This window comes from Perognathus longimembris, chromosome 6 (assembly GCF_023159225.1).
Source record: "Perognathus longimembris pacificus isolate PPM17 chromosome 6, ASM2315922v1, whole genome shotgun sequence".
Lineage (NCBI taxonomy): Eukaryota > Metazoa > Chordata > Mammalia > Rodentia > Heteromyidae > Perognathus > Perognathus longimembris.
This window is the reverse complement of record NC_063166.1, coordinates 56,795,229-56,819,768: the sequence shown is the minus strand read 5'-3', so window position 1 is coordinate 56,819,768 and position 24,540 is coordinate 56,795,229. Positions and strand designations below refer to the sequence as shown.

At 37.9% G+C, this 24,540-nt stretch overlaps 1 protein-coding gene and 1 pseudogene across 2 annotated transcripts in view; both read right to left on the bottom strand.

Annotated features, from left to right (window-relative positions):
• Nucleotides 1–296: 296 nt before the first annotated feature.
• The window catches only part of Sel1l2 (SEL1L2 adaptor subunit of ERAD E3 ligase), an 84,934-nt gene continuing 60,690 nt past the window's right edge, over nucleotides 297–24,540 (bottom strand). Inside the window, exons 12-20 of one of the 2 annotated variants that reach the window (XM_048348779.1) lie at nucleotides 23,869–23,946; nucleotides 18,131–18,193; nucleotides 17,500–17,587; nucleotides 14,980–15,128; nucleotides 13,681–13,846; nucleotides 13,501–13,575; nucleotides 10,016–10,188; nucleotides 1,473–1,601; nucleotides 297–877 (exon numbers count right to left, since the gene is read on the bottom strand). In XM_048348779.1, the coding sequence (XP_048204736.1) occupies nucleotides 758–877; nucleotides 1,473–1,601; nucleotides 10,016–10,188; nucleotides 13,501–13,575; nucleotides 13,681–13,846; nucleotides 14,980–15,128; nucleotides 17,500–17,587; nucleotides 18,131–18,193; nucleotides 23,869–23,946 (1,041 nt within the window). In that variant the 3' untranslated portion in view covers nucleotides 297–757. The remainder of the gene's footprint in view (nucleotides 878–1,472; nucleotides 1,602–10,015; nucleotides 10,189–13,500; nucleotides 13,576–13,680; nucleotides 13,847–14,979; nucleotides 15,129–17,499; nucleotides 17,588–18,130; nucleotides 18,194–23,868; nucleotides 23,947–24,540) is intronic. The other variant, XM_048348780.1, reaches the window with a different exon arrangement.
• Nucleotides 19,508–19,598, bottom strand: LOC125354039 (annotated as a pseudogene).

Below are 24,540 nucleotides of genomic sequence, written 5' to 3'. Positions count from 1 at the left end.
AAATCATTGTCTTTTAAAAAATTTATTTATTGTCAAAGTGATGTACGGAGGGGTTACAGTTTCATATATAAGGCAACTTCTAAGGTATCTGTATTCCTGCCTTCCACAAACTCATTCCTCTTTTCACCTTGGTATATCTGTAGGAAACAAGAAACCCAGCTACCCTCTTGAAAGGGGAGGGCATTTTTCTGAGGAAGCTGCCATAGTATAACATGGAAATAGTGGTCTTTATCCTCAAGTGTTGGCTAGTGTCACCAAGACGACAAGTTTGTAACCATGTTGTGGTAACCAGTTCACACCCTCTCCCATGTGTTCCCTTCAACTAAGCAAAAAACAAGTCACACTTGTTTTTCTCTCTTTGTTTTTTGTTGGTTTGTTTTTAGGGGGACAGTACTGGAGCTTGAACTCAAGGTCTTATGCTTACTAAATAAACATTCTACCACTTGGCCACACAGTTATTCTTCTTCTTTTTAGTGGTCTTGAGATACTGTTTTGTGCTTTTTTGCCCAGACTACCTTTGGACAATAATCCTCCTATATTCTCTTTCCCCAGCCGTAGCTGGGATTACAGGAAAGCACCACTACAACAAAATCTCTGAAGTTGTTTCTCTAGGATAGGTCTCACGCTTTGTCTTCTGCCTGTTTCAGGCCTGTGTGAAAAATTGGCAAGCAGGTTTTATGATTTGGTTGAGGAAATTCTTTATTTTGAGGATAGCTTAGCATAAACCCATGAGCATGTTTTTTGGATCATCCAGAGCCTACCTATAATGATTTCTAAGCAAGAAGATCAGTGTGGCAACAAGTAGGCCAATCACAAATAAATCCCAGTACGGTCCAATGGTGTTGTCCAATTTCATCCATTTCCATCTCATTGTAAACTGTTGACAAGTGACATTCGTGTTAAAAAAAAAAAGGCCCAAATTACCACTGTATTCAGATCCATTATCTTATTCACCTCCCACCTCTAGCAGACCTCATCAATTCTGCTCTGCTTCCTGCAAGTCTTGGGAGAGACAATATTTGCTGGCTTACAGCTTTTAGAGAGGTCTCAGCTACAACCATTGGAATAACCTCAAAGATTTATAATATTTAATTTCAAATTCTTTTCAAATTGTACCTCTTTGTGGTACCATTTGCTACCTGCCATCTGCTTACCAGTCTGAGATTTTTGATGGCAAGAGCTGTTGTTTTGAACAAGTATATATAGCACATGTTATTTCACTTAAGGTTTTGAACATAGTTTGTGCTGAAAAAAATATCTACTAAATGAATTCACTGGGTGTACTACAAAGTGCCAACACATACTCAATATAGCAAGTAAAGCTGCTCTGCATGGCAAATATAAGACTGAATGCTACTTATCAAGGGAAAGCCATCTTAAAAAAATACTCTTATGATGGGCCTCATCATTTTGTTCCTAAGAGTTGCTTATTGGAATTCCAGAGCCTCAGGGCCTATTTGAGCCTCACTTACATTAAAAAACAGGATGTCTCGGAGCAAATGCATAGTTTCCAGTTTCATAAGGGCAAAGAACACAGGTATGTGAGCATCTGGACTTGTTTGAGCAGCCATGTCATACAATCTCCTTGCCAAGTGGATGTCCTAGAAATAGAACAGCAGCCCATCCTCATTAGCTACAGGTTCTTAAAAAATAAACAGAAACCATTGTTAGAAATACTGTAATTTATATTTGGCAGAGTGGTCCCCTAAAAATGTTTATGCTTTCATCTCTAGAACCTGCAGGTATATCATATGGCAAAGGGGCTTTTGCAAATATAATCAAGGTTATAGATCCTAAGACAGACTATCCTAGATCATCCAGGTGAACTCCATATAATTGTTTGAGCCTTTAAACAGAACTATCTCTACAATGAATAAGAAAACCAGACACTCGGGCTGGGGATATAGCCTAGTGGCAAGAGTGCCTGCCTCAGATACACGAGGCTCTAGGATCGATTCCCCAGCACCACATATACAGAAAACGGCCAGAAGCGGCGCTGTGGCTCAAGTGGCAGAGTGCTAGCCTTGAGCGGGAAGAAGCCAGGGACAGTGCTCAGGCCCTGAGTCCAAGGCCCAGGACTGGCCAAAAAAAAAAAAGAAAAAAAAAAAAAAAAAAAAAACCAGACACTCAACTCACCATTGCTGGAAGGGGGGAGGGGCACAAGGGAATAATGAGGTGAAATTCAAACAGCTAGCAAGGATACAGAATCCTTGATCATACAACTTCAGTCTAGCCACCACCTGAATGAGCTTGAGAGCATATTCCTCCCAGAGCCTCCAGTGAAGACCACAACCTTGATTTTTGTCACGTGAGACCCCATACAGAAGGTCCAGTCAAATCACCAAGACTTTTGATCTACAGAAACCATGAAGGAATAAATATGTGTTGTTTTAAGCCATTAGATTTGTATTATAAAGAAACTAAGACAAGCCTTAAAAAGCTTTCTTGGATACCCTGGACCAGCTCCTTCCTTGTACTTGTGATTTCAAGGAAAGGGATAGAGATCATTAGATACTAAGAGCACAGATTCCTAAAACAAACAGAAATGTAGGTAGTGAAGGAACAATAATTCATTTATAATTATCACAGTCATATTTATGTTATCTGAAGTTGTGAATTTGTTTGTTTGTCTGTAAGTCCTTGAAGACAAGGTCTTAGATTACCTGTTCCTAGTATTTAATATAGTGCCTACTATGTAGTAGGGCTTCAATAATATTTTCTAGAATGAAGGAATACAATATTTGGTTCTTGGGTTGATTCTTCAAATGACATAATACTATATTGTCAGGGACTTTCTTTTGATCTTATTAGATAATGGCAGAGAGAAATGTTTTATTTTCACTTTCTATGGAATATTGTGCTTACTTTATTTTTGCTTTGTCAAATTGTGGTGAAAAGGCTAAGGAGTATTACTTGTAAAGGATGAAGTGTCCTGAAAGTGTTTTGCTTGAGTGCCCATGAACTACTTCAAAAGAAAAGTAAGAGGAGAAATATTTTAGGAACTGCCATCCAAATATGTTATTTTCTGTCTCCTTCATCACAGGCTTCAACAGTTGTGAGCCCTGGAGGCCTCTGTTAAACCTGTTTCTTGAGTAGTGTCTTCTGTCAGTGGTGTTCTGTCATTTCTTAAAAATTTCCATAGCTTTGAAGTCTGGTAAATAGATGTGCTGGAGAAAGAAGAATGCTTTTGCTTAAAATTTAGAAGACTGTTTGGAACAAATATTCCTGGCAACAGAGAAAATCAGTGTAAAACCTCTCATTCCAACACATTCAATGGGTAGTCTTATAATAACACTCTGCTGACTGTAACAGCTGTGTGTTAACCACACATGGGAAAGATAGCAGACTCAAATAGGATATTCAGGGAAAATTAGCTTTGTCAATATTTCAGTCTGTCTTTTTTTTTTTTTTTTTTTTTTTTGCCAGTACTAGGGCTTGGGCCTGAGCACTCAAGGCTAGCACTCTACCTCTTTTTTTTTTTTCCAGAAAGCATTAATTTATTATATCCAAGATACGATAAATTTAGATGGGTAAACTATTAGAAGAAAACAAAGAACAGTGTTCACTGATTATTTCATAATGGTGACAATATATGTGGAATTTTCCTCTTATCTCGCCCATAGGTTGGTAACTTTTCCACATTGCAAATATGTTATTCTTTATATCATCAGAATACGTGAGATTTGAAGATCCAGTTGACAAGGAATTTCAAAGTCTCACACAGTGGTGAATTCTTCCAAAGCACAGTTTCCACACTCCCAGTCACAAATCCTCCTGGAGACCCACATACTTGTGTTTGTCCTGAAGAATACCACTTCAAGAGCCACAGCATGAGGTCTTTGGGAAGGAAATGGTCCTAGATGTTGGGAATAGATGATGGTTTCTTCCAACCTGTTGCCATTCTACTCTTTTCCCAAGGGCCTGTCATCACCATTCTGAGTTTGACTCAGTTTGACAGTAGCCACATTTCTGTGTGGAACTTCATCTCCTCTTTTGGTCAAAGTCTGCAGATTGAGGCTCAGTTAACAGCTATTTCATACTAAGCTGAGATTTGATTAAAACCAAGGAAGGGACGGGGGAAGCCCAACTCCTCTCTCATGAAAGAGGACATGCTGGGTTTCATCCTCACCAAGCACTCTACCGCTTGAGCCACAGTGCCACTTCTGGCTTTTTCTGTGTATGTGGTGCTGAGGAATCAAACCCAGGGCTTCATGCATGCTAGGCAAGCACTCTACCACTAAGCCACATTCCCAGCCCCTGTCTTTCATAAATTAGTTATTTTGAGGTTACTTCTTGAAGCATAAACACCATTAGTTCTATTACTAGGTAATAGAAAAAAACAAGAAGCCTTACTAAAGTAGAATGTGGTTACTATCCTCTACCCAGCTGCCTCAAACTTTGGAATAAAGTAGGATGTAAAAATTCTTACTTTAAAATTTCCAGACAAATTTCCAAATGCTTCTGCCTAATTAGAGCAATTCATAAAAGAAAGATTATCACTGAACTCTAGAAAAGATCCTTCATTCTTTGATCTTATTTAATAAAATGTTCAAATCAAGCTGGGTAAAGTGGTTTACATATAATCCCAGCTATTCTGTAAGAAGAGATTAGGATGATTGTGATTTGAGATTCCACCATCTCAACAACAACAACAAAATCTGAGAATGATAATGAAATTCTATGAACCCAGCTATGCAGGAGGCATACATAGGAGAACACAATCTAAAACCCATCTAGAAAAAGCAAAAAGCCATACCTGAAAAATCACACACACACAGACACACACAAACACACACACACACACACTGAACAATAGATATCTTCTTGATAGTGTTCTTTAAAAATGGCCATGGTCGTGGCTGGGGATATGGCCTAGTGGCAAGAGAGCTTGCCTCGTATACATGAGGCCCTGGGTTCGATTCCCCAGCACCACATATACATACAGAAAACGGCCAGAAGTGGCACTGTGGCTCAAGTGGCAGAGTGCTAGCCTTGAGCAAAAGGAAGCCAGGGACAGTGCTCAGGCCCTGAGTCCAATCCAAGGCCCAGGACTGGCAAAAAAAAAAAAAAAAAAAAATGGCCATGGTCACAGTAAATGAGAAGTTTATTTCATATTATAATCCTTATGTTTAACTTGTCTATGGTATGTTAGCTGAATTCAGTGATATAGGAAGTTATATAAACCAACCCGCAGACTCTTTATTTTTAAATAATCTAGTCTAACTAAATTCTAACTAAAATGCCCCATAATTCAAAGATTCAGAACTATCTAGCAACCAAATTCATAGTTTAGGAAAATTGTGCAATTATATGATGCAAGTTTTCTCCAGTCCCAAATGTTTAAGTGTCATAAAACATTTCTTGTATCAAGACAGATGATGTAAATGTAAAAATTGTTCTTAAAATAATGAAATGCTATGGTGGTCTTGTTTTGAATGTGCCCTATGTAAATTAGGAGAAATTTTGAAATTATAGAACTGAATAACTGAGAAAATAAAGCAACCCATATACCCACTATGGAGTGATAACTACTGATATTATACACATTGTTCTAATTTTTTAATATAATCATTATACATGCTTTAATCTAGGGAAGTTTTTTTCACCCCACATAATGTTCTGTTGTCTGACTTTTTATTTTAACCTAATAATATACTTTAAACAAAATATGTGCTGATATAGTCTTCTAGTGAATAATATTTATGTATGTATGTATGTATGTTGTCGATTGTGGGACTTGAATTTGGGCCTATGCAATGTCCATGAGCTCTTTTGCTCAAAGCTATCCCTCTGTCACTTTGAGTCACAGCGCCACTTCCAGTTTTCTAATAATTTGTTGGAGATAAAAGTCTCATGGGCTTTTCTGCCCAGGCTGGCCTCAAACTTTAATCCTCAGATCTCAGCCTCCTATTAGCTAGTATTACAGGCATGAGCTACTAGCACCCTGCTTAAATAATATTTTTATATATTATTGTATATCATGGAGATGACTAATATTTATTAAATATTTGTTGTGTGCCAATTTCCAATGTCAGTTAATCATGACAATTCTGTAGGGCAGGTAGTATTAACTGTGTTTTGAAGAGGCACAGAGGGGTTAAGTTATTTAAATTCTTATCACATGCTGAGTTAGAATTCAAATCCATATAATCTTCTTTTAACCCACTCATGCACTAGTACCAGATATACATCACTGTATAATAATCCATTTATAATGTATCTCTACTGGGGAGCATTTAGGGGTTTTATAAATTTTATAAGTTCTATATATAGAGAGAGACTACATATATAGATTACATATTATATATAGACTATATAGTTTATATATAACTCTGTATGGTCTGTATAATATATATAATCTATATATTTATAGAATGACTAGATACATAAAAAATATATATATATATGACATGTATCTCCAAATGATCATTTTTCCTCACTTTTTGTCTTTAGGATAGTTGTCATTATCTTCAAGCATACAGGCTTCCTTTTAAAAATGGTTATTATGGGTTCTCATACTCCATATTATATATTTTGGAACAGAATATGAGTATCCTAATTGTCTCCTCCATAGAATTAATTTTCCTCTCCTTTACATGTTTAGTACTTTGCTTTTCATTCTTTTCAGTGGTGTATGTGTGTGTGTGTTAGTACACACACGTGTGCACACACAGGTGCACCACTTTGGTTTTTACCTATAGCTATGGGTATGTTTCTCCCATATGCAATTATAAATCATTTGACCACTGTCTTATTCTGTTCATGTCCTCAAAAACAAGAGTACAATGTTTCCTGACACAAAACAAGCACTTGATAAATGTTCAAATGAATAAATGAATGAATGAAAGGCAGAACCTCATGCCATGATAGCATACATCTTTAATTCTGGGGTTCATTGAAAAGTTAATGGTGATGTTCCTTGAAGAATGTCAGTGGGGTAAAAAAGTCAGGAATTCATTAGGCAATAGAAAACAAATTAACATTATTTTATGTGTTTACTTGTTTGTGTTTTATGAGTGATTTTCTTCTCCCACTCTCCTTCCTTCCTTCTTTTCTTTTCTTTCTTTCTTTCTTTTTTTTTGAGAGGGAAGGAAGAAAGGGGAGTAACAGCGCCAGAGTTAAGCTTTATCAGCAATAACATGTTAGAACTTTGTTAGATAAATTTTGTTAACAAATAGATAAAATTTGTTAATTTAAGGTCATGACTTCAGTAGTCTAATACCATAAACATTTGTTTTTCCCTCACTCAACATTCTAATCTGGATGTGCTGGTTGGTGGTGACTTTTCTTCACATGTATCTGAAAGTCTTAAGCTCTTTCCACTATGTGACTGCAAGTCTTTATGGCCTTTGTGCCTTCCGCTGCATTGAGTCAACAGAAGGGGAAAGAGACTAGGGAGAATGCCTATCTACTTCTTAACTATATCAACAAATGTTTTCTTTTATGTCTGTTCCATTGCTGAGAACTAGTCACATAGAGGCAAAAGCTGCTGAGAAATTTAGTCTTAGCAATTATCCTAAATAAAGATTAGTGATGATAAATTCCTAACTACACATCAGTAATTACAAATCATTAATCTTTAGCGGTTGGTGACTAGTTGTTCGTGGGTAGAGCCATTTCAGTCACAGATTTAAAAATAGAACAACAATGACCCATATTTTTACATTGATTTTCCAAGAGTTGATTTATATCTCACTTTCCTCCCTAGAGGTCTTAAGTATAGAGTTTATAAACCTAACAGTCTTACCTGGCTCTCAGAGAAACTCCGGTAATATTTTACACATCACAGGAGGATTAATAGAACAATTGTGAAGTGCCTTTCTGAAGAGGTATGTACATGATGACAAGAGCTTGGATGATCTCTTCTCCTAACCTTTTAGGTTCATTACAGTAAATTTCGGGATTTTAATTAGCTGGAGCCTTATTTGAGTTTCAGTAAATGTGACTATGAGGTGACAAGATTAATACACTTTGCCTCTGTATCCTTATTTCTCTAATGGCTAAGATTAAGGGTAGTGTTTTTTTTCATTAGTTAAATCAAAAGGTAAAGAAAAAGGGTGGGGGGAAGGAAAAAAATTAGACCTCAACTAAGACAGACTGATCAAAGTGAACTATTCACAATTTACCAAGAACACTGGCAGAAAAAAATAGGAACTTGTCAGAGAGAAACATCAAAGTATTTTCCTGAATGTCTGACCTGGCTGTTTCCACAGCTACGGTTTGACATTGTGAAGACAGTGGCTAGAAGAGGGGTTCATGGTGACTAAGAAGGGAAAGCAAAGCCTCCAACATGGCTGGCCAGCTGGGCCTGGCAGGCAGTATCTCTCCTGTTCTGTGTCCTGACAGGATGCTTCCAAGGATTCAAGGCAAATATGGTCTTCCTGAAGTGAGGATGTTGCTGTCAGAAGACTGAGTCCCTTTTGAATCACACAGGGCAGGAGAGCAACTTGAATTTAACACTTGGAGTGAGGCATTAGCATGCTTTTCATAAACAAAACTCATCTTGGGTTATTATGTTTTTACGTGAGGAATTGTGAATAAAAGCTTTAATCTTATAAAAGCCTCTTCCTCAGCAGTTGCTCAGGATTTCCTTCTGATCTAAATACAAGTGATTCCCCATATTTGACTACAAAGCTCTTTCACAAAGGCATGTTCATTCATTTTATCTTCAAAGTGAAGGCCAGGCCAGGTATCATTAGTTCTGTTTTACTGATATGGTGATGGTGGGAGGTGGAGAATTGCTAAATAACATCCAACAGATCATCCAATTTAGCTCCCTGGTCCAGTCTGTTCTCCTTCCATTTTTATAAACACAGGTAGCTTACAACTGCTTGAAATGGAGGAAATAGGTTGGATTTGGACTTGATATTCTTTCTACTGCCTAGGGTGCCAAAGCCATTGAATAGAATTTGTCCAAAAGGCAGGCTGCATGGGAGAACAAGACACTGGGGACCTGGATAATTGGCACCTGGAGAAGCTGCCTTGGCTGCCTGTGTGCACTGTTTAGCACTTCTGAGAGGAAATTCTCTACCAATATTTCTAAAATTACTACTAGCACAAATGGAGAGAAAACAAGAGCATAAAAAATCCAATATTCTTCACATTATTTGATTCTAAAGTGCATTTAGGAATATAAACACCAAATATAAATACATGATTAAGAATAACTCAGTCTAGGGCCCATTTTTTTTCTCTCTAAAGTATCAGACAGGCCTGAGCTCTGACCCTTCCACTGATGAGCTCTGTAATCTCAGCCAAATGACATAACCTCTGTGTCAGAAGTTTCTTGATTCATACATTTAGGACAATTACAGGGCTTCACCAACTGACTATGTGATTTAAAAGAGACATAGTGCACATAACACACCTGGCCCAATTAATATCAACATTGACATGTTACAAAACTTGCTCACCCTGTCAGACCCCAATGCCATCCTCAGGTTATGTAGAATCACTGACTAGGGGATTTTCCCAATAGCTTCATGTAGTGTTAGTGCTCTTTCATTAATGAATATGCATCTATTCTCTTGGGCCTTCCTAGAATACTCAATACCCTGTTATGGAAATGCTAGTTGCTCTATAAGACATTTCTAAAATAGTGCCACATCAGTTTCTAGCACGGCCTTCATTACACTTTGTCCTTTGTTACTGAGGACTTGGGAGTCAGTGGAAATGTCACTGGAAAAAAAGTCTGTAAGGAGAAAAGGAATAGAAGTGAGGCCCATGGAAAAAGGTATGTTCTGGGAAAAGTAGGAACTTATGATTCAAATTGGCCTTGACTAGATATCTTCTATTTATTATTCATGTCCTTGATATAAATTGAGAAAACGATATGACCTTCATAGGATTCGTAGTAGAAAAATAGTATTAATAATATGTATTGACATGAGACTCAAGAAATGCTAAATCTTCTCCTTCCTTCCTTTACATTGATGACATTAACGAAATTCAAAACACTTATAGATTTCCTCTTCCTATACAGCTGTCATTGCTAGATTTAAACCAATGTGCTTACCTTTGCAATACCTAAGCCATGTTCATACATATAAGCCAGATTGAACATGGCTTGTGCACTGTGATATTTGTCAGCTGCAATGCTGTAATGTGTAGCTGCTGTTTGATAGTCTTTCTTAGTCCCATAGCCATAGTAATGGTAATCTCCAATTTTCACTCTGGCAAATGCATTGCCTGGAGAAATAGTAGAAAGAGAAGAAGAATTGTAACTCAATGATTCATATTTAGCTTTTAGTTAGTCAGTCTACTGAGCTGTAAAAAAGGAAAGAAAAGGGGTACAGGTGGAAAAGGAAGTGAGTAGACAAATGAAGACATGAAGGGAGGAGAGCACAATTATAATGTTCAATGTATATCATATGAAACTAAGAAAATTGATGGAAGTGGTGGGGTTGGGAGGGATGAGGAGATTGAATAAAGGGGTGACATCATCAAGATGCATTGTACTTATTTAATTTTATTGTCAAGGTAGTATCCAGAGGGGTTACAGTTACATATGTAAGGTAGTGAGTACATTTCTTGTCATACTTGTTACTCCGTCCCTCATTTTTCTCCCACCTTCCCTCCCCTGATGCATTGTACTTATAAACTAAGTTGTCAAATGGTAACTCCTTTGTACATGTACTTAAAGATAATAAAGCATAATTAAAATTATATCCATATAATTACACACATTCTGAATGTTATACATGAATATTTATAAAATTTTACTTTTTAAATTCATTTGATTTTTTTCTTGATTGTGGGGCTTGCACTCAGGGGCTGGGCTGTGTCCCTGAGCTCTTTGCTCAAGTCTAGCACTCTACCACTTTGCCACAGAGCCATTTCTGGTTTTATGGTTGTTAATTGGAGATAAGACTGTCATGGATTCACCTGCCCATGCTGGCCTTGAGCCATGATTCTCAGATCTCAGTAGTTATAATTACATTCATGAGTCCCCAATGTCCAGCCTTAAATTCATTTCTTAGAGGTAGATAAACTTCTTCTAGGAGACTGAATCCCTTTTCTTCCATTCTTAGCTTTCATTGTTGCAGCCCTATTCTTCTATATCACTAGCTTCTTCTGTCCCAGATCAACACCATTAGCCATTCAAACATGATCTAATATCTTCTATGAACCTTACACTGAACCTTTTCAAAAGTGTGTTGCGTACTCACTATCTCCAGAGCTTTACCTCTCAGCTTCAGTCTCAGTCTTTTGACTGAAGGTCACCTTTCTCTTGAGATGACTTCTAAGAGGAAGGGAGCCCCCATGCTTTTGTTTGCAAAAGAAAGATTGAGTAAGCTTGGTGTGATAGCTCATGCTTGTAATCCTAGCTACACAGGAGGCAGAGGCAGGAAAGTTAAATCTTGAGCCCAAACTCCAGCAAAAACATACAATCTTAACTTTTAAAAATGACCAAACCAGAAAGGGCTAGTGGTGTGGTTCAGGTGGTAGAGTGCTTGCTTAGCCTGAGGTCAAACCCCAGTACTAAAATAGACAGACAGACGGAAAGATAGATAGACAGACAGACAGATAGACAGATGTTGAGAAGATAAAGGATAACTCATCTAGGACATCCAGTCTATTACAGTCTAGGAGTCCTTGGAAAAGAGGAAGTACTGAGTATGGGGTGGTCTGAGTGTGTCATTAAGTGCTATAGGACTAGTTCCAAAATTTTCTCCCCATTTAACCTAGTAAAGTGCCTACAATCGTTAGTGTAATAAAGTTATTTTCACCTTCTAGAATTCCCTATTAAAATGTAGATTCCTCTAAGAAATGTAATGCAATGCTCCATAGTGTTACATGAATAGAGCTAATTTTACAGAATTCTTACATTGACAAGGTCCTACATGTTGGATTGTTCCCCAAGAGAGGATTCTGCAGAGGCCTAGAGAGGTTAGAAGTCCATAAAGTCTTAAGGAGAAACACACTCCATCTCTAATTTTGTCCAAAGTCATCCTTCTTTGACTCAAGGAGTCATAATTCTACAGGAATAGGGCACTTCTGTGCATTTTCAAGCTTTACAAGCCAATTGCAGGATTCCTGAAGTCTCTGAGAATAGAGTGCATGAACAAGCTGGTTCTTAAAAGATTCAGTTCTGCTCTAATGAGGGGGACTAACTATGCCCAACAGGCTTGAGTGGGGATTGGTTGACATTAGAAGGATTCCTGCTCGAATTTCACAGTTACAAGACAGATACTGCGTGCTGATGGGTCAACACCCTCTTCACATGAAGCAATTGCCAAAAGAGACCAATAGTGAGTGACTAGCTGGAAAATTCCATTATTACATTTCCTTACCCCCAAAGAGCTATTCAGCAGCCATATCTTTGGAGACACTTATGCCCAATCTCTCTTGTGACACATAATTATTTTTAGCACAGCGGCTTTATTTTAGATTGAGGGAATTCTGTTTAATATTCATGTTTTCTCATTTTCAATTTCTCTTCTCCTTGATCCAATTTCCACACCATTTCCTGGTTTGAAATAAACATGCATTTGTTGCAACTGAGCTGATTTGCCATGGCTGAGAGATTGCTGGTGTTGTTTTCCCTACTCCAAATAAGGTCGTTATTGCATTTTAGAAAACATAGAATTTCTCACTAAAAGCACAGTGATGGCTTGCTGCTGCTTTACCAGCTCAGCTGGATCTGAGAAGGCATCACTGCGACTTTCTTCTCTGCCTCATATTAGTATCAGTTGAAAATCATTTTTATCCTATTCACTTCCTGGTTAAAAGGATGATTTGGCCATAGCATGATTTTTAAAAAACATAATTGGAAGTAAAATTGCTCTTACTATGTGACTTCCTCACATATCCAAAAGCCAATTCTGACAGCTTTGCAACATCTCCCTGCTCTTAATACTGCAATTTTAGGGGGAAATTTGGGAGAAGCATAGTAATGTAAATGCCACCTGTCAATGCTATTCCAAGTAACACCATTTTATATTCTTTACCACATACAAAGTAAATGCACAGGAATGACTTGAGGACTCCAGGCAAGAGAAAGGATCTTGCCATTCATTCTACTTTGTTTTATCTTAATTCTAACACGTTAATGGCTATAGTAAAGATCAGAACTTTGTTGAATCATCAATATATTTTTTCAAAGAGAAATCAACTGAGTCTTAGATACATAATTAATTTGGCCCATGAACTCAGAGACATAGGTCATGTCAATTATTAATTCCATAAACAACTCAGCAAACCAGTGACTGAAGCCAAACCAAGAAATTTGTTTTCTTTTGTAAAATTATCATGTTTCAAACAACAGTTCTGGTGCCATGGAGACAGAGCCATAGAAAAATTCTTAGCATTTGCGAAACCAAGGGACTTTGAGAATAATTAGAATGCCTGGAAATGATCTCTAACATCAATATGGTCTGAAGTGCCATCTACTTGATATTCTGTACCGTTATACATATGTGCCCAAGAGCACAGCTGAACCAAATTAAGTGAGTAATCATGGGCCAGGTATGTGTTTACTTTTTAATCTAGATTTTATACCTTGAACAGCAGCTCGGTTCCATAAGAGAAGTGCCATTGGATACATCTTCTCTTTCTCAAGAATGTTAGCCTTTTCTGAAAAACAGAAAACATTCCATCAAGACTAAAAGTGCCTCTATAGTAAAGTCATATATGCATATGTATGATTGGGGAATTGCAGAGAATTTTAACTTATCTTACTAGATTCCAAAATGAATGCTGAATTGCTTTGAGCTACTTCATACCCCATTTCTGCAAGCAGTGCATACTGAACAAGAGAAGAATCTATATCACCATCCTTATAGGCAAAGTAAGCTGTCAGGAATTTTTCAGCCCAGTGGCCTAGTTCACAGACACCTTTATAAAGCTGTATATAGGAAGAGAAATCAAGCACACTAGTTAGTCAAGATACTTCATCCCAGACAAATGATGGATGAAATCAGTCTGAAGCTTCTCCTGGCTAGTCAGGCAAGAATTTTAGATCTAATACGTACTTTTTGCAAATTATTTGGGGGTAAAGAGTTAATACTTTTCCCAGGCACAAAGATTTCAATTGTATTCTTCCTTTGTAATTAATTTTTTCTTTGTCTTCAGCATAATTTCCTCAGAGTGATTTTAAGTTTGCATAATAAACTGCACTTGTTACTGTTATTTTTGTTTTACAGGGCTTATCTTGGCATTGCTTTGCTGTATAGGCAAGTTACAAGGCTATTGCTGATGTGGAAAGGACAGAAGAAGGGGAAGATAGTGCCTGAGGGAAAAGGTGACATAATCATAGGGAGGTCTGCAGAGTTCTATGGGGACAAATGTCAACTTAGCTGAATAGCCCTTATGTAACCAAAAGAGGTTAGCCATACATAATTCATTAGGAAGTTGGCAAAGGAACAAATCTAAAGATAGATTATTAGCTGGCAGCTTTTAAAATGAGCTTCAGAGGGGCAGCAGCTTGGAAGTATTTATATTGGTGTAGCAGAGGGGACATATTTCATAAATCAATGAAGGGCATTAAGGTCCTAAAAGCATTCTTTTGAAAAGTACACTACTGGCTTAGGCTGAAAGAACACACTATCAATTGTCATCCAAATCATTAAAAAAAAATCCCTAAGGACTCTGCTTTCTGGAAAGAAATGGGCCACATTTTCTAGGCTAAATCAAGCCATTCGTTTCCCAAGTAGCAACTTCCAATCCAACTAAAAGTGCCAAATTGCCCTGGTGATGTTGATTGAAGACTGAAAACAGAGCTCCTTAACTGAATTCTGAGGCAAGCTCTGAATGGGATGGAAAGCTAAATGCAGCAGAGGATGGATCATTTCTCTTTCCTCCTTTTCCTAATCCAAGTCACATCATTGTTTTTCTTCTGTGGAATATGTTGGTGTTCACACTGTCAAGTGGAAGAAAAGAGGTAACAGCCAGATAATCAAAGGCACCAACACATTAAGGACAGTATCACCTCATGTGTGGGACTAATGAAAAGAACTGTAAAAGCAGCCCAATATTCACCTCCACAGCAGTTCTGCATGATCGTAACACTCCTGTTCCTGTGGCATACATCTCTGCCAGGTAATAAATGGCAAGGGGCTGCCCACTCTGAGAGGCCAAGTAAAAATACTTGAAAGCAAGTTTATAATCCTTCCACACTCCAGAGCCAGCTGAAAAATGAAAATATTTATAAGCCACGTTTGTTTCAGTAGTTCATATTATCCTCTATAGATATAATGATCATAGTGATACCTGCTATCTTAAATAGGATGGGAAAAAGAAAACAGCCAAATGTCAGATGCTTCTAATCTACTATGAGGGCAAGGACATGGAAAGATATGTCCTTGATACCTATTTGTGAAATGAATAAAATAGAACCATTTGTCTTATAGAAATATCTGCTTCATATGACATAACGAGTTAATAAGAATTAAGGCAAACGTGACTTAATGAAAAAGGTGGGCACTGAAGACAAGAAACTCCACCATGATCTTAGTAACGTTTCCATCATTCCATGACTATTAGAACTCACCCGTCCACAAACATGTAGCCTGGATCAGGCAAATTCAAGCTCCTAGAAGACCAGCTCTGAACTAATTAATCCAGGAGAGGTATTTGGTGCTGGGACAGAGAACCAGTAGATTCCCAGCAGCAGGAATTTTTGTCCTTGGCTTTCCCATTACTTGTTTTTTTTGAGTTGCGTACATCCAGTTACATCACTTGGAAAAGGAAAGGGCTTTCCCTAGATAGTCCTTAAATTCTCTTCCAGCTCTAATCTTTTGTGGTCTTTAGTGGCAATGCCATGTATGGATTAAGGGCAAAAGCTCAGCCTTGTGTGGTAGCACATGCTTGTAATTCTAGCACTTGGGAGCTGATGTAGGATTGTAACTTTGAAACCAGTCCGAGCTACATAGTGAGCCCAAGGCTAGCCTGGCAAATCCTATTTTAAGAGAGAAATAAAGGAAGAAAGAAACAAAAGGAAGGAAGGAGGGAGGAGAAGAGGAAGATAGGAAGAAAAGTATAAAAACAGGAAGAGAAAGGAAGGGAAGTGAAGGGAAGGAAAGGAATAGCAAAAAAAAAAAAAAAAAAAAAAAAAAAAAGCAAATAGATTGCTCTAATTTGAATCCAAGCTCTACTAACTAGTGTGGTCTTGGACAAGATGTGTGACCTCAATTTGAATGTACATAGTAGTGTATCTTCTAGACATGCTGAGAGGCAGTAGAGACCCCTCTCTCCCTATGTACATAACATTCATCCTGCTGGACCACTGTGAAAATGTGGAATGACATGTTGACCCAATTTGACCTCCTTGATAATGCAATTGGCTCTTTCCCTGGCTCCACCTCTGATATAAAGGATTCAGTGAAGACATGTTGAGACCTCTTGACATTTGTCTCAACCACTTCTGTCTCTCAGAGATTCCCCAAAGATTTTTACAAACATTCATGACTGAGACCGCCTACCTCTATGTTGGCTCTTAGAAGGCCATTTTTAACCTCTGAAATCATTGAGGAAAACTTCATATTTTGTTTTCTTGCTCCCATCTATCTTTCTCCTATTTATATCACCCCATTATCTTTTTCCACCTTAGGTTATCAAGGATAAAAAAAATCCTCTATTATGGATAATAAGGCCTTTACTTAGATCCAATCAGATTCTCATCCCACCAACTTTTCCCATACACTCTTTGCTTTGGTTATAATTATGTCCATGGTTCTCATCATCTAGAAATGATTTCTTGGTTCTTGTTCCCTTAATCCTTTTTTCCTTAGAGACGTACTTTTCTCTTTCCCATTAATTTTGGAAGGATTTCTTCAATCTTTCTATTGAAAGACACACTTTTTGCAAGAATACTTTTTACTTATCTACTTTCTTACTTGCAATTCCTAACCTCACCCACTGTCATCTGACTTCCGTTCCAGTCCAATACTTTTACCAACATTCTCATATTGCCTCATAAAGTCCCAAGCATACTCAACATTTTATATTATTACTTTAGTGTTGTTGTTAAAACCAGGCTTTTCATAGCATTTCACAAAAGTGCTATTCATATATAGACTATGGAGCTCTCTACATACTTTTTGTCCTTTTAGCTCTCTTCTAGAAGTCTATATTCTGTTCCTATGATCATACCTTTTCTTTCTTCTTGGTGAATACCCCCTTCCTTCCTTTGCCCATCCTTTCAACTTTTTACTGTTTTTCTGATTATAGCTCACTTTTTGTTTCTCATACTAATTTCCTTCCTTTCCTCCAACTTTGACCTTTTTTATGGGCTTCACGGTTACTTGTAGGTATGTGTGTGATACCACATTAGCTATCATCTCAAACTTAACCTTGTCCCCAGTGAGCCTCTGACTTTGTACTTTCTTGCCTCCCTCCCCTAGCTGATGCCCTTTCCTTCAGTCTTTCCATACTTATCTTCAGCATGCTGCATGAATGTTTCAGGCATTCGCATCAACCCTTTGATTTGTGATACAAAAGTAGCAGATTTACTAATTCATATGTAGTTCTAAATAAAGCTGTCATATTTATAGTACCTACAGTAGTACATGAAGCCTAACTGGAACTGTGCATTAGGCCATCCTTTCTCTGCAGCTTTCTGAAAGTATTTAAGTGCTTCAGCATAATTCTGAAAGATAATTACATTCTATTATTCAAAGCTATATGTACAACTCCATGGTAACAATTATCTTCCACTTTTAAAGAGAATATAACCAGTGCCCTATAGGCTAATTAAATAGCATCAGAAATATAATATATTTTGTTTTGTTTTTACATTGGAATCTATTAAAATAATTATCTCACTTTTACTATAAATTACAGATCGTCTACACTGATAGTGTGTTTTGTTATATATTAAGAGAAAGTCATTCAAAAGACAAACTAGGTTAAGAAGATAATTTTTTTAGATCAATAAAATCTGGAACAGATATTTTGAAGGCTATTTAGAATCTAGCATTCCAAAATACAATTAAGGTTCCTAATCTTGTCACAAAAAGCTAGTGATTCTGTGTCTCTTTAACAATTAACTAAATAATTTTACTCTGTTACCAGATATAATAACCTAGCCAAGCAGGCAATAGAGACTAATTCCTATAATTAATGAATGATAAATTTTACCCGATAAATTACCAGAAGCATGTTGAAAGAACAGTGAAAGTATTTAACTTACCACAGGGATACCTTTTCCATGAAAGTGAAGGAGACCAAGACCATAAAGACCAATTGCATTACCCTAGAAGAATTTTTAAAATCCAAGTAACATTTCAAAAGAATTCATAATAATCACCATAAAATTATTCAGTATATTTGAAATGCGCCCAGCAAGAGATTAATGTGAATCAAGCAGTTGGATGGTTATTCCGACCTCCTATCTAATTTGTCCTTTACTACTGTCATAACCTCCCTTAACTACAAAAGCAAAGAGGGAAATGAAAGTGAAATGTTTACTCCATTCTTTAATACTTATTTGACAGTTGCTTTCTGTGTGATTCTACTGGAGGAACTGGGGTGAAAGATGAAAGGTGAATGAACTATGATTGCTACCTTGAAGAGTTTATAGTCTAGTGGGCTCTGAGCCATTTCAAACATGTGGTTCACATTTCTTAGTCATGTCAAATGTGGTTATTTGTGGAGTGATATAAATTGAGAGCATTGTGATCATCTAGAAGAGGGACTCTTACCAGGAGGGTAGCATTTGAGCTTGGTGTCAAAAGGACAAATAAGTTTTTCAGAATGGGAAAGTCTATACAGACAGGTCCTACCTACTTTAGTCAAAGGAGGTGAAGGACATAAATGGTCAGATGACATTTCAGAGACTGTGAATCTCAACCCAGCCACTGCATATAGTAAAGTATGTTTCTTTATTCAAATATGACTACCTAGAATATCACCAAAGTTTTCTTATCTACTTGTTGCTAAGTAATTACCATTTGTTTTCTGAATATATTCTGAATACTCTAAGAAGGGAGTATTTAGTAATGCTTAACTAACACATGCCCAAATATATTGATATTTAGCATATCAACCCTGGATGAAGAATGGATCTTGAAAGTGACTTCCTAGCTAGAAAATTCTTTTCTTTCTATCTCTCTCAAACAATTTGTAAAAAGCCAAGTCTTGATCACTTAGTCTTCTTTATTCTTGATCACTTAGCTTTCTTCACTTAACTTTTTTGGGGGCTTGGAAAAGAGGAAAGGAGGAATGGTCAGGAGAATGTTGCAATAGCTGTAACAAATGGTTTTTCTTCTGAGAAGCCAGAAGTTCATTGGCTATTTCAGGCCCAATGCACCCTGTGTAGAATTTCATGTCAGGAGTGACCAACTCAGGTATCTCCAGGCACTGTGGTGGTAACCCAGGGAGCACATTAAGCAGATGATGGGAAGAATGGAGGAGGTCAAGACACAATAGCGTATCTTTCCAGTCTGAAGGCAGTGGCAGCTACTCAGCTACTTTGCACCTGCCAGATTTTGCCACAGGAAGGCAGTCCTATCTGGTCAGCTCTTGCTATTTTCCAAGAAAAGCTAAATGTCTACATCACCTCCACCCCCATTAGTTGGATAATGCCAAGATTTGAGGGAGGCACATCTCTCACAGTGGTGTGAAAACCCAACCATCACACTTAGGAACCACAAAAGGATCAGAATAAAGAAGCCTTCTTGTGCTATTAATGTATGTAACAAACAAACAAAAGAGGGAATATAAAAAGCATCTGAATGTTCAAATTCTGGTATAAAGTTTACTAATTTTTTTTTTGTCTGAGACTGGGACTTGAACTTGGTATCTGATGCTTTTACTCAGTGGCTGGTGTTCTACCACCTGAGCCATACCTGGTATTTTTTTCCTTTCTTTCCTTTTTGTAATTGTTTTGTTATTATTAAGGTGATATACATAATAAGTCAGGTAATGAGTACATTTCCTTTTTGGGGCAGTGTCACCCCTTCTTTTGAAGTTTACTGATTTTTAAAACACTTCTAATGACATGTATATTGCAAGGCTGGGCTCCAGTGGCTCACGTGTGTAATCCTAGCTACTTAGGAGGCTGAGATCTGAGAACAGCGATGCAAAGCCAGCCCATGTAGGAAAGTCTATGAGACTTATCTTCAATTAAACACCAAAAAAGCTGGAAGTGAAGCTATGATTCAAGTGGAAGGGTACTAGTCTTGACCATGTTCTCATGTTACAGCTTCCACATTAACTGACATGAAGCCATTTATTTCACAACTATTTAATATACCTGGTTATGGACTAGGACCTCATCTTCCTTATGGCCTTCAGACAGTAGAAGAGAAACTGGAGTTAGGAAATGGCAGACTCCCAGCAGTAGAGAATGTGGGGAAGGAAGAAGTTTTAAGGCAAGGGCTAGGGGGAGAGAAAGAGGACTATGCTCTGTTTTGGAGATGAATAGGACTTGGAATGGGGTACTCTGGGAAGAGTGGACTGTGACAAAAGTACAGAGATGAAGGGGTTGGCCTGATATGTTCAGTTTGATATAGAGAACCAGAGTTGTATGGTCCAGCATGGTACAATATAGGCTCACTGCCAAATAAACCTTTTTTAAATTATATGTTTATAAGCAAATAAGACAAAGAGGTTGTAAACATCTATAGCTTGTTTTGTTTTGGTTTTTTGGCCAGTCCTGGGGCTTGAACTCAGGGCCTGAGCACTGTCCCTGGCTTCTTTTTGCTCAAGGCTAGCACTCTACCACTTGAGCCACAGCACCACTTCTGGCTTTTTCTATATATGTGTGCTGAGGAATCGAACCCAGGGCTTCATGTATACAAGGCCAGCACTTTACCACTAGTCCATATTCCCAGCCCCTATATCTTGGTTTCCTACTCCTGATAAAACTTAATGACAAATGTAAAAGGCAATGCTTTTTAAAGTAGTAAAACCGTAGCAATACATGAGAAATCTAACAAAGCATCTAGGCAATGACCAAGGGGTATGTGGTTGTGCCCATGTAATGCCATTCAGAATAATTACCTAAAAGAAAATTTAGATTTCTCTCATAAGGAAAGGAAGCTGAGGTTTGGAACAGGAGAAACTCAGATCACTGCTGCTTACAAATCCCTGAATAGCTGGGGAAGGAAGTTAACTTACCCAGATTCCAGGCATTATTCCCTCGGGCTGACAGATCAGTGTGATTTGCCATATTATAAGAGATCATTCGGTTACCTCTTTTTCAATCTGCTCTCCCTTATTGTCCTTCTAATCTAATGGTACTCCAGTTAACTGTCTTGCTGAGCAACAATTTCTTATAAATTACAAGGGAGAGGAGCCCAGTACTAGCCTTCTCAGTAATTTACACCACAAGAACAGCAACTACAAGCTGAGCTGCTTGCCATTTGTAAATAGGCTCCTAAAGCAGTGCATATAAGCTTTTTAAAAACTGAGAACAATGAAGAATATTCTTGATTTAACCACATCTTTACTGTTGGTATTGCATTATAAAATTGTAATCCAACAAAATGATTCCTACTATGTGGGAACAGAATGTTTACCAGGGCTATTTGTGAAGATTAGGCTAATGGATGTTGGGATGAGAACATATTTTATGATATGAGTTTCAGAGTTGGCTGGGCACCCATGGCTCATGCCTGTAATCCTAATTACTCTGGAGGCTGAGATCTGAGGATTGTAGTTCAAAGCCAGCCTGCTGGGCATGAAAGTCCATGAGACTCTTATCTCCAATAAACTACTCAGAAAAAAAATCAAAAGTGGTGCTGTGGCTCAAATGGTAGAGCACTAGCCTTGAGCACAAAGAGGCTCAGGGATACCACCCAGTCCCTGAGTTCAAACCCCAGGACCAGCAAAAAAAAAAAATTAGAGTAAATCTACTGACTCTTGTCTGACAGATACCACCCTCCCAGAGCTTAGGAACAAAAGGCAAAGATTTCAACAATGGAAGCAAGTCACAGTTGGTGCTTGGTGTCTTCAGGGGACTAGTCTCAAGGCTTCCAAGATATGGAGTACCAAAATATTCCAAGCCCTTATGTAGAACGGCATAGGATTTATATATAACCCATGAACATCCTCCTAACCTATAGCTAACTTATAATATCTAATATAATATGAATGCTGTATAATAGCATTGCTCTATTGCTTAAGGAATAACAACAAAATAAAAACTGTACATGTTTAGTAGATACTGAAATAAGGATACTGGGTCTAAATAATATCATCTTGTTCTTAAAGCCATCCTGGGGTCTTGCTGGGTGGTAGGGGCTTTTCACCCAGCTCTGAAAAACCTAGAGGTAAGATAAGCTATTCTTCAAAATGCAGATGTCATGCTGTTTATCCCCAGGAAAGCTTTGCTATAGAGAATGCCCACCCTTGATTATTTCCCTATATGGTTTGCTTTGCTTGGCCTTGGGTCTTCCCCTATATGGTCTACTTTTGTTGGGTTGGGTCTCCACTCCAAACATGTGGTTTTTGTCTTTAAAAGGTTTGTGTAGGGTTAGGAATGTGTCTTAGTGGTAGAGTGCTTGTCTAGCATGCATGAAGCCATGGTTTGATTCCTCAGCACCACATAAACAGAAAAAAAGCTGGAAGTGGTGCTGTGGTTCAAGTGGTAGACTGCTTGCCTTGGGCAAAAAGAAGACAGAAACAGTGCTCAGGCTCTGAGTTCAGGCCCCAGGACTGGTAAAAAAAAAAAAAAGCTTTGTGCAAGCTACAGTCCAGGTTACAGGTCTTTGAGACAGGAGTCCACCTGCAGTTGTTGGTTTTCTAATAAAGGCTCCCAATTCAATATCTCAAAATGTAGCTTCTCTTGCTGCATGCTGGTGGCTCTCCCCTGTAATCCTAGCTACTCAGGAGTCTGAAATCTGAGGATCATGGTTCAAAGCCAGCCTGCGCAAGAAAGTCTGTGAGATTTTTATCTCCAATAAACTACTCAAAAAAGCCAGAAGTGGCACTGTGGTTCAAGTGGTAGAGTGCTTTGAGCAAAAGAAGCTCAGAGATAGTTCCCCTGCACAGAGTTAAGCCCCAAGACTGGAAAAAAAATTTAATGTGGCTTCTCTATACCTTGTGATTTAATTCCCATATAACAATACAATTAAAATATATTTCTGTCCCATGCTTGGTTGAATTTTAGATGTAGGAACAGGGATATAGGAAGCCAATTGTATCCTACATTCCTTCATAGTTCTAATCCATTTTACCTTGGATATACTTCAAAGTTCACTGTATCTAACTGATCTCAGGCTTTGAATGATCACAGCTGATACACCAGCACTTTCTATGGTAAATGTTTTAAGTGTTTCACAATATGAGGCACATGTTTACTAACTCCTTAAATATTGCCTGATGTGTTACTATCTTGTAAACCTTATATTCCCATTTTATAGAGAAGTGAAACACAAAGTTTAACAAAGTCTATGGTCATGCAGTAAGTTGCAGAGCTAGAATTTAGGCCCCAAACTGTTTCCACAGCAATAATTTTTTTAAAAAACCATCTTGCCCTGACTTTCTTCCTGGGCTAGGGCAGCTCTGGCCTTTGGGAAGGAGAGAAAAATGGACATTTCTTGGTTTTGGTTGTCAGGAGCTTACTGTGGCTATTGATTGAGTTTTCCCTTCCTCTGTCCTCATCTATTTTAGTTTCTGTTCCTAGGCTAGACGGCTTTATCTACCACACAGAGAAGACAGCCAAGCTTCTGTCTGGCCTTCTGCTGGCCCCTGTGAGAGCAGCAGAAGTCACCATCCTTTTTCTATTATCAAGAAGATAAGTCCTAGCTCTCTCACCCCAACCTAGTGTTTCATTTTCGAGGAATTTCTCCAGGATATAAAATTCTTCCAGACCCACTCTCTGGACCTGGGACTTTGAAGTTAACTCTTGAGTAGCAGTTGCACGTAGTAAAGACCAATTTGTGGGTTTTTGTGGGTATTTAGAGCAGTGACTCAAAGGCATACCTTATCAGCTGCCATGGAAAAATATTTGAAAGCAGTAGCATTGTTTTGTGGTGCTGCAGCATTCCCCTCTAAATACATCTGGAGAAAAACAAATTAAAAGGACGTGTAAACAAAAGAATTTGATGGTATGGAAAGAATTGCAAACTAGAGGTAAGGAGTGTGAAACATGGTGAATGCAGCAATTGCCACCAAGTTATACATTTTGAAATAATTTTATGTAAATTTTACCTCAGTTAAAAAATAGAATAAAAAAACACAACTAAGGGTACCATCTACTTCATATGTCTCAGAGTGACCTTGTCCAAGAAACTGATCCTATTTGTGTTTTCTCATGTTTCTGGCAACTAAATTATTTTATGTAGCCCCTGTGAAAGCTTGGGTTCCATCCTTGTGGTTAGTCAGGCAACTTAGTTGCAGAGAGTCAAAGGCAACACTGTGGAATGGGGAGAAAGTCCTCTTTCCAGGACAGAGTGCATCAGGGCTTTAGAGAGAACCTTTTTTTTTTTTTTTTTTTTTAGAGAGAGAGAACACCTTCTATTAGAGGAGGCATAAGAGAAAACCTGGAAAGAACAGAGCTGTTTCTCTTTCCAGGAGTAGAAGGAAGAGGCCCTTGGTTGTATCAGTCTCTGATGCTCAATTAATCTGAATTTCCTGTTTTGTGATGGCGTTGGG